The 10136-nt window shown below is 35.1% G+C and overlaps 2 protein-coding genes across 3 annotated transcripts in view; both read right to left on the bottom strand.

Annotated features, from left to right (window-relative positions):
- Positions 1 to 212: 212 nt before the first annotated feature.
- bys (Bystin) overlaps positions 213 to 10136 on the bottom strand; it is a 107653-nt gene continuing 97729 nt past the window's right edge. The window contains exons 5-7 of one of the 2 annotated variants that reach the window (XM_017613561.1): positions 894 to 1286; positions 471 to 590; positions 213 to 403 (exon numbers count right to left, since the gene is read on the bottom strand). In XM_017613561.1, the coding sequence (XP_017469050.1) occupies positions 256 to 403; positions 471 to 590; positions 894 to 1286 (661 nt within the window). In that variant the 3' untranslated portion in view covers positions 213 to 255. Of the gene's footprint in view, positions 404 to 470; positions 591 to 676; positions 777 to 893; positions 1287 to 10136 lie in introns of those variants that run through there. The other variant, XM_017613562.1, reaches the window with a different exon arrangement.
- Positions 8114 to 9732, bottom strand: LOC108361030 (putative nuclease HARBI1). Its single transcript, XM_017613563.1, has 4 exons — positions 9445 to 9732; positions 9044 to 9373; positions 8793 to 8937; positions 8114 to 8738 (listed from the first exon to the last, which is right to left on the bottom strand). Exons 1-4 carry the CDS (start codon positions 9676 to 9678, stop codon positions 8356 to 8358), a joined length of 1092 nt encoding a protein of 363 aa, XP_017469052.1. The 5' UTR covers positions 9679 to 9732; the 3' UTR covers positions 8114 to 8355.

Genomic DNA, 10136 nt, shown 5'->3' with positions numbered 1-10136 from the left:
GCGGCGTAAAACTGTAAGTCCCTCCATTTGTGAAACAACATCAATACGCACACCACAAATTGGAGAAGCTCGGCCCAAGCCTTAGCAAAACTGTATTTTTGAACACAAATTCGGTGGAAAAAAATTTATGAACCATTTTAAAAAATTCGTTAATAAAATATTAATAAATTCATATGTACTCTAAACACCTCAAAAACATCTTTTAGTTACAATTTTTTCATCAGTTCACAGAATACGCACGACTTTATTTTTTTCTTATTCATAGCATACATCTTTGTCTGTATATATTTCAACTGGCAAAGCGGTAATTTCATTATCACATTCCATCATTTCAACATCTCGGCAGGATGCAGCCAATAGCTCCCTTCGAATTTCAGGTGTTATTTTGGGGTGCGATTGTTTTCTAAAGACAATAAAGACAAGTATTAGATTAGGACCTTATAATAATATTTTTTTTGCTTTTTATTTACCTTAATAAGTTAAGCAAAGCTTCCTTTTGCTCCGAAGAAATATCATTTTTATAACGTTGAGCGAAAGTTAACAAGCTTTGGTGCCACAAAACAGGCATTTCAAGTTTATCATTTTCAAATCTAAATATGTAAATATACTTATGTACATAGTTAAGTAAATGTGGAACAACATATCGCTCATTTGCTGCAAGTGTCATAATCCAAAATATATATATGTATATTTACTTAAGTAGGCAGGAATGACCGTAACATCTTCGTCTATGTGATGTAAGGAACCCATTAGTAGAGAATTGTTCTTCATTTTTGCTATGGGAGCGTAAGTAAGATGCAAACTTTAAAGCCATTTTTCTCGAATTTTAGATTTTTTGGATTATGAAAGTCGTGCAGAGCGATATGTACATATTACATGTGTAGTAATTTTACCTTATAAAATGAAATACAGCTGCGTCGATTACACGATAAGGTAAGGCATAACGTTTGTCCAAGAAATACCGAATAAAAATTGAATTTGCACCAGTGTAACCCATCTCACATATTTTAAGCAAACATGCAGACGAATGCAGTACGGGAATTGAGCTGCGCGCGATAACGCTACCAAATATAATTGCTTCCCGTAGAGTACAATCACCAGCCTCCAATAGAGGTAATATTATTCCTTTCATAAAAGCAGCTGGCTTAAAGAGTGCCTTTTTAAGCGCGTTGTATAGATGCATATTCAATTTCTTATATTCGCATAGATCATCTCGTATCCTAGGCAGCAGGACCAAATTGAAGAATCTTTGCGCCATAGCGTGTGAGAGAACTGAACAAAATATACTGTAAATACATACATAAATATTAAAGCACAAATCATATGGTTTAAAATATTAAACAATTAAAAAAGAAACTTGAAAAGCTAGTATAAACAATTATCATGACTTTCAGAAAACTGTGTTACAGTTCAAAATCCCAGAGCCGCTAGACGTAACTTATTTTAGAAGTAGCAAAATTTAAGGAATATATGGTGTTACACATAAATATGTATTTAAGAGCGTATGTGAAACTGCTTGCTTGGGTAGGTGGCCCTTTTACAGGTAGCAGGTAGAAAAGATCACACGCGTGGATACATGAGATACATGCCGCCAGATTTCTGTGGGCAAAAAATCGGGACATTTCTAAACTAAGAAGAGATGAGATCCTTTAAAACAAAACAAAGAGGAGTGAAATTTATACATACAATGCGCCGTATGCATAGAACCTAAGCAAATGTTTTTTCTTAAAATTTCAGACCTTTTACTCTATTTGTTCAAATAAAGTTAAGTGAAAGGTATGACATTTTAAGAAAAAGTAACTCGTCGTTTAAAGCACAAAACCGCGTATCGTCATTCTGCAAAACCGCGTAACTGACATTTGCTGCCAAAAATTGGATTTGCTCACACAAGCTCTTGACTCATGCCTTATCCATTCGTCCTGAAATATACTAGCCATAAATGCTTTATAAAAAAGAGAACCATTTTGAAATATGAGTGTTTTTACTCTCTAGAAAATAACTTATGCAAGCTCACATACGCGGTTTTGCATTTTGTTGATACGCGGTTTTGTACCTTAAACGACGAATTGCTTAGTTTTTATGCATACGGCTCAATACAGCGAGCGTTTTTTGCGATTGTATCGTAAGCGACAATTCATCTAAAATTTATTTTTTGTTGCAAATATAAGGACGATGTACTGCAAAATCATAGAGTTTGAATATGTACCGTTACGAAGGAAAAGCAAAGTGAATTTTATCGTTTGCTTTGTTTATACTTTTGCGTACCCGCAATTTTATGTGGAAGATAGAAAGTATGCACCTTGCTTTATTTTCAATTGCATCGTAAGCAACAAAAGTATATATTTTTTTCTCCGTAACGGTAAATATTCAAACTAGTCTAGGAAAAAATTCAAATGAATTCGAAATTGCCTTTTCAACATCAGCTGATACAGCTATATGGATGTAGATTTCGAAATAGTTTCAGTTTGTCATTCGCCTTTCAAATTGCTTATAAGAATTTGATTGTACCACGTTTCGTTCGCTTTAAATCTCTGGATTAAAGTATGTTCACATATCAATGTTATCTCAATCAAAGCTCGTTTTTTATTCACCCCGTTTACACAGGCAAATCTCAGATTATTAACCGTCAAATTTGTTGTGCTTGTTATTCTCACATCTCAAGGAAAAGTTATGTTTCTTCTCTGTGCCACCGTGAGCAATATAAATATATTTTAACTTAACATTTTATTAAAAATACCTTTACAAACCTCTTTTCCTGCTAGCGTCCATTTTTGTTTACTTTTACATTTGGCATTTCTCCTCTTTTTCGCAAAAACAATCGATAAAACTAGGATGGACACCGAAAAGTTATCGCTTAAATCTGAGATTATTTTATAAATACAGATTAACAAGAGACGAATTTTATATGGCTAATCTCTTGTTCTAATTACAGATTAGGGTGTTAAGCTCGAAAATGAGGATAATCTACTTATATCTGAACCTAGTATAAGGAAGTTATCGAAACGTTGGGCAAAGAAGTGGAGAAAAAGTGTTGTTCTTGCACATGGAAAAGTGAATCGACCAGCCTACAACAATAACAGTATATGTTTATCAACAGCAGATTCGTAGCTCTTTCCTTAAAAGAAATAAATTGTAACAGAAAATTGAAGGAATTTTTAATATTTTTTATTGAGCTTTGTACCACGATTGTTTATTAGGAAAAATTTAAAAAGCCACAAAGTCTAAGCGGTAGAAGTTATAGCAGCTATTTGGAGATCACCACATCTCCTCATTAGACTTATTTTTTCTAGACTTCAGCAGGGATCGAACCTGCGTAATCGATGTTCAAAGTCAAAAGCGTTAACCACTGAGCTATGTACATCCCGTAAACTCTTGTTGCTAATTCATTTTCCTTATTCAACCAACTACTATCAAGTGCAGCTGATTTGCCGCTATTTAAACTCGACAGCGTGGTTGTTGTTGTCAATTCTATACATCCATTTGCTTATTTGCTTTTTTGTATAGTTTCAGGCAGGCTCTTCCTAAACTATGTATTTGTCAATGTTATTGTGGCTTGTTAACATTTTATTTTTAATATTTTTATTGAGCTTTGTACCACGATTGTTTATTAGGAAAAATTGAAAAAGCAACAAAGTCTAAGCGGTAGAAGTTATAGCACTATTTCGGAGATCACCACATCTCCTCATCAGACTTCTTTTTTCTAGACTTCAGCAGGGATCGAACCTGCGAATTCGATGTTCAAAGTCAGAAGCGTTAACCACTGAGCTATGTACATCCCGTAAACTCTTGTTGCTAATTCATTTTCCTTATTCAACCAACTACTATCAAGTGCAGCTGATTTGCCGCTATTTAAACTCGACAGCGTGGTTGTTGTTGTCAATTCTATACCTCCATTTGCTTATTTGCTTTTTTGTTTAGTTTCAGGCAGGCTCTTCCTAAACTATGTATTTGTCAATGTTATTGTGAAATATATAGATATATATGTCGGCCCCTGTGGTGTAGTGGTAAGCAGTGCGCGCTTTCACTCATCAGCACCTGGGTTCAAACCCTGGTCAAAGCAACATCGCAAAAAATATAGAAAAAGGTTTTTTCTTAACAGCGGTCGTCCCTCGGCAGGCAATGGCAAACCTCCGAGTGTATTTCTGCCATGAAAAACGGCTTCTCATAAAAATACAATCGCCGTTCGGAGTCGGCATAAAACTGGAGGTCCCTCCCCTTGTGTGACAACATCAAGGCGCAAGCCACATATCGGAGGAGAAGCTCGGCCAAACACTAACATATGTGTAAGCGCCAATCTATTATTATTATTATATATTTTTTTAAGTCGGTTTTTTTTTGCTAAAAATTACTTGCTTAAATAAGGCACATCGGAATATGCGCTCTCTGGGAAGACAATACCTGTAATTATTGTACCATGGTTTCAAACCCATTTATTTATTATTTATTTCATGGTAGGAGAGCTTCTCAAACAATATAGAAGCAATTTTTTCGATTCAGGTTGTTGAAAAGTAATGAATATCTAAATCCCGGGACTAATCCTGGGATTGTGACAACGCCATCCCGAAAATCCCGGGATCGGAAAAAGCCGGAAAATTAACATCCCTAGTACGTACATACATATGTATATGCACACACGTGCTTTCAATTTCTATTGCGAATGACAAAAGTATAAAATCAAATTTTTTTATCAAGTGCATGCTGTGTATGCTAGATCACATACAATCTGGCGCAAAATTAAACAAATTGTTTGGCTTAAAGTATAGGGTGAGATAACACTTAAAGTATGCAACGAAAATCATTTACTTCCGTTTACTTTTTATAACAGTGGTGCCTACAAAAAGTAAATATGATTGCGACACCATTGCGATAGTGATAGAGAGTGCCGATAGCCTTTCGGATCGCATTTGCTTTTCGTATCGCATTACAGAGTAACCCCCCTGATGACAGTACGAATGAAAATTCAAACGATTCATTTCGCGTGTTATTCTATTCGTTATGCATAACGCCCGTATTTTTTTCGGTCAAAAAACAGTATATTACTGCGCAAAAATCCTGTTTCGCAGTATCTCCATTTAAAAATAAAAGCACTTTTTACAGTATATTACAGTTTTGCACTAAATTAAAAGAATTCCTGGTATGGTACACATAAAACCAGGTATTCCTTTATTGTACAGCCTGAGACAAAATGATATGTCTATGACATGTAATTCAAAATTTCTTTACTTGCCTTAATCACCAACTAGGCTAAGCTTCTTTGGGCTTATCAAAATGAATAAAATATACGACGAAAATTGGCCAGCAAATAAGATATTATGTCAAAATTTCCCACTTTGTACAAAATTTAGAAAAGTTCAAAAAAGATATTCTAGTTGAAGTGTCTAAAACATACCATTGATCTTTGATTTTTTTTTTTTTGCTGACGACGTCACACATTTTATTCCATACAAAGTTACTATGTTCGACAGTTTGTTTTGTATGGAAGAAAATTATAACACAGTCGGCAAAAAAAAACAAAAATCAACGCGAATTCTTAGCCTATTGAAACTTGAACGTTAATAAGAGCTAAAACTGCATACTTGGAATTTTTCTAAAAATTATGAATACAAGTTTGTTGTTGTAGTTTTTTTATTAATTTCCCTACAAAGTTTGCAAAAAACGTATAAATCAGGGCTGCACATTAGCATTAATTTTATCAATAAACGAAAATACAAAATCGTTTTTGCTTTTTACATCGATCATTTTAACATTATGTGTTTATCAAAAAAAAATTGTTTTGTTAATTATCAGAAAAATATGTCAACAACAATTTCGTTTCGTTGATTATCAAAAATATCAAAAAACAAAATTGCTTCTGCAGCAACCAAAAAATTTAATAAACACGCAAATTTCTTATTTGATGGATTTGCGGGAACAATGGGTCGTAGAAAAGTAGTAGTAGAGTCAATTGTATTTATAAGATGTGCCGCGCACACCATCCAGCTAAGCGTAAACGATGTCTTTAAAAATCAGAGACTGAAAATAAAAGTTATTTTACAATTTTTGACATCAAAAAGGCATAGTGAAAAAATTATGCTATAGCTTTTTCAAAGGTACCATTAAACCAGTGCTGCTCAAAATTTTTATATTGAAGTGAAATCACAATACATCTACAAAGTTTATGTGTACACTGAGATTTTTTTTTTTTGTAATTTAAATGAAGCTAAAAAGTACAAGTTTATTTTTATTGTACGATTAGTGAATGAAAATTGTTAGCAATGCGAGTCTTTACATACATATTTGTGAAAAATACAGTTAGGAAATGATAGCGACCTAGTGGCAGTGTGACCAGGTTAGCCTTTTTGAGGCTAGATTTAGCATTTAATTTTATGTCATAGTCTCAGAAACTTAGATCTGTAGTGCGATTCCCATTTTTCCTACCGACCGATAATCGTTATGATAATGAGCGACGTTTGTGGCTTGCAGTAGCGAATAGGCTATTCTCAAAAACACACTTAACGACATAATTCGTTAGGCATGTCGGTAAAGAAGTTTGCGACGATTTNAAAAAAAACAGAAGCGCTAGAGCTACTACGGAGCAGTACCACAAAATGCTGGACTTTTTCCTTGGCAATAAGGGCCTCGCGGAAGGCAAGTTCTCCGCGATTCATGGCCGGCAAGAAGCTTCCCGGAAATGGGAAGAGCTAGCGATGTTGCTAAATAGCTCAAATGGTGCCGAAAAATCTGCAGCTCAGTGGCAAGTAGTAAGTTATAGTAGATCACATAGTAGATGATATCTGCAAAACACAATAATTGCAATTTTTGTATTAGGTTTGGCGCGATTTGAAAAGCCGGACTTCCGTCAAGGCAAGAGAGCGCAGGAAGCAAATGGCGGCAACAAGAAATGCTCCGATGTTAACAGCTCCGCTTTCTGATTTAGATCAGAAAATTTTGAGCTTACTTGGCACAGAATATGTGGAAGGGAGTAGCCAATGTGTGGAAAGTATTCCGGAGGAAGATGTTAGTACAAATATAGATGTATATATGTACATAGATAGTATGTGTGTATATTTGTATATTGTATTTGCCTACAAATATACAATTGTACGTATTAAAAAAACCATTCAATTTCGTATACATACATACGTATTTATGTACATATCGCTCATTTACTTCAATAGTGTCATAATAAAAAAGAAACAAAGATCGTCTTAAGTATGCAGAAATAATCGCTACCTTTTCTTCTATGTTGTGTAAAAATTTCACGGCTATATCGATTACCGGTAGAACAAAATATGCATTGATTTTTACTATGGGAGTACATATGTATATGTAAATTCAAAACTTTAAAGCTGTTTTTCTCGAGTTTTTTATTTATTTATTTTTTTTTTTAATGACACTTCCAGCAAATGTGCGATATGTTCATACATACATACATATATGTATATAATTATAGAGTCTGCAAATTTCTCTTGAGAACGGAGACGCATCCGTGCTGGTTGATTACCCTGTGGTTTCAATAGCAGAAGCAGCTCCTATTCCCGTCGAGGCTACTCAATCGACAGGAACCAAAAATGCTTCGACGTCCAGGCGAACTTCGACTTTGAAGCGAAAGTCCGTAATGGAAAGTACACGGGAGATTTTCGCTAAAGTAGCAAAGCAGCAGGCAGATGCTATGATGGTAAGTATAAGTTGCCTTATCTTAATTTTTGCCTTATATTTCGTCTTTTTACTTTAGATGCAGGCTGAAGCCGCCAAAGTGCAAGCTGAGTCAGCAAAACAGCAGGTTGAAGCCATGCTTCTACAAGCCCAGGCCTTTGTGCGCGTAGCAAACGCCTTGGAAGATTTAACAAGTTCTGTTAAGCTGCTGGTTAATAATACTGTTCTCGAATTTTGAACTTTTTTTGAGCCAAGGTTTTAATAGTTACTTCATTGAGACATTCTAAATTCAATGGATTCTCCCGTTCTATCAGATTGGCTCCAGCTTTCGAGATAACGGCACTTGAAAATTTGCTTAAATTTCAACTTTTTTTATAAATAACTCCCTGAGTTTTAAAGTTATTTTACTAAAACTTTGCTCATGACTGCTTTTTAATATTAAATTGACTATAAAAAATAGTCACGTGCAAAATTTTTTTAAAATAACACAAACACTAAGTGTTATTTAGAAACAATTTAAGCAAATTTTCAAGTACCGTTATCTCGAAAACTGGAGCCAATCTGATAGAACGGGAGAATCCATTGAATTTAGAATGCCGCAATTAAGCAAGATCAACTATCAAAACCTTTGCCTAAGTGGTGTAATAAATAAAATGTAATAATAAAAAGCACATATGTATGTTTGTATGTATGTGATAAATATTTATTAGTTGATTTTTTCTAAGTAAATTTAGCAGCTATAAGGCGCTCATGCATTCTCTTGGCGAGAGCTGATGGGTGAATGGATTCTTCCCAATCTTCTTCTAAAACTGCTTCCACAATTTGATCTTCACTTTGTATATCGCTGTTGTTTTCAACTGTGTTGAGTCGCATATTATGCAGAGCTGCGCAGGAGTTTACAATCCTGCCAGCGAAGCCTGGCTCGTACATAAGTACTCGCTGCTTCGAAAGGCATCGCCATGTTCCCTTCAAAACTCCAAATAGTCGTTCGACACAGTTCCTTGCTTTACATAAAGCCTCATTGTATCGAAATTGCGGTGAACCTTCTCTCTGGTTTGATAGAGGTGTCATCAGCCATGGCTCTAATGGGTAACCCAAGTCTCCTGTAAGATATTATTAATCAAAATAAATTTCGTCAATTTTCTAAAGAACAATACCTATTAAAAATGTGTTATGGTCTCCCCGATCATACGCTCGCTTCATTGCTCTCGGAACAGCGGATGCATTCCATATATATGCATCATGACGTGCACCGGGAAATCTCGCATTTACATTCAAAATTTTGAGGTTCGGATCACACACCTGTAAAAAAACCACCACTGTCTTAAAAAGCTGGGATCCAATAAGCGAAAAACGAGCATACAGAAATACAAATATTTATTTACATACGTATGTATGTATTTCTTACCATTTGAACGTTTATCGAGTGATAGCCGTGATGATTAATGTATGCCTCCTCATGATCTTTTGGCCCGATAACTGCTATGTGCGTGCAATCAATTGCACCAATAGCGCCATCAAGAGGCTCACGCGCTGCTGAAAAAATACTTCGAGCAACCTGTCGTTCAACTACCGTCATCGGGTAACGTACGTTTTCCATAAACATAGTTTCATTTATGGCATCAGTTACCCTATGAATTGAACGACTAATGGAAGACTGACTCATTGAGAGTCCCCATTGCTCTCCCACTGGCCGTTGGTAGCAGCCGGTCGCATAAAAACGAAGCGCTGCAAGCACCTGGAATCGACGAATTTTCTTTTTAAATTGATGGCCTTTGTTTGATGATCAAGAAGTTTTAGATTTCTTACCTGTTTTTCAGCCGATAATGCTGATACATATTTTCTTTCAAGACGACTGCCAATTTTGTCTATGATTTCATAAACAAGATTGGGGGTCAGCCGGTATAACCTTTTAAATTGGCCCTCGTCCAAATCAAAGGGGCTGTCCACTTCTCTTAGTAGAGCGCGTTCTGCTGCAAAACTCCTTGCTCCTTGTCGTTGTTGGGCCATTTCCGCATCGTATCCAAGAAACTGGAACGCCATTGTCGTTTTCTAAAAAGTTGTATTTTTTATAAACGAATTTATAATTTTTTATTATAATAGTTTGCTTACCGATGAATTTGCCTAATTTTTCTCAATAAAAACTTAAACCAATTTTATCGTTAGGCTTTTCAACGACAAAATATTCGTAGCTAGGCTATCGACAAATTTCGTTAGACAACTGTCAAAGCTCTGACAATATTCGCTAAAAGTGTGCTTGGGAATAGCAGTTAACGAAACTTGTCGGAATCGTTAGCTAACAATACGAAATTTGTCGTTAAGAAAAATGGGAATCGCACTACTGACTTAGTGACTTTTTTCCGTCCTTTTTTACTGAAAATATCCATAACAAAATTCAGACCAGAACTATAAAACTAAGTACCTAAGCTTACTAAAAAGCTTTAATATTTATAAAACTACTACTACTACTATTTACCGTTTTTAAAAAATAATACTAAGAA

Source organism: Rhagoletis zephyria, unplaced genomic scaffold, assembly GCF_001687245.7.
Source record: "Rhagoletis zephyria isolate East Lansing unplaced genomic scaffold, Rhagoletis_zephyria_1.1 Rzeph_scaffold_00686, whole genome shotgun sequence".
NCBI classification, from domain to species: domain Eukaryota; kingdom Metazoa; phylum Arthropoda; class Insecta; order Diptera; family Tephritidae; genus Rhagoletis; species Rhagoletis zephyria.
This window is presented reverse-complemented; position numbering and strand designations above follow the sequence as displayed.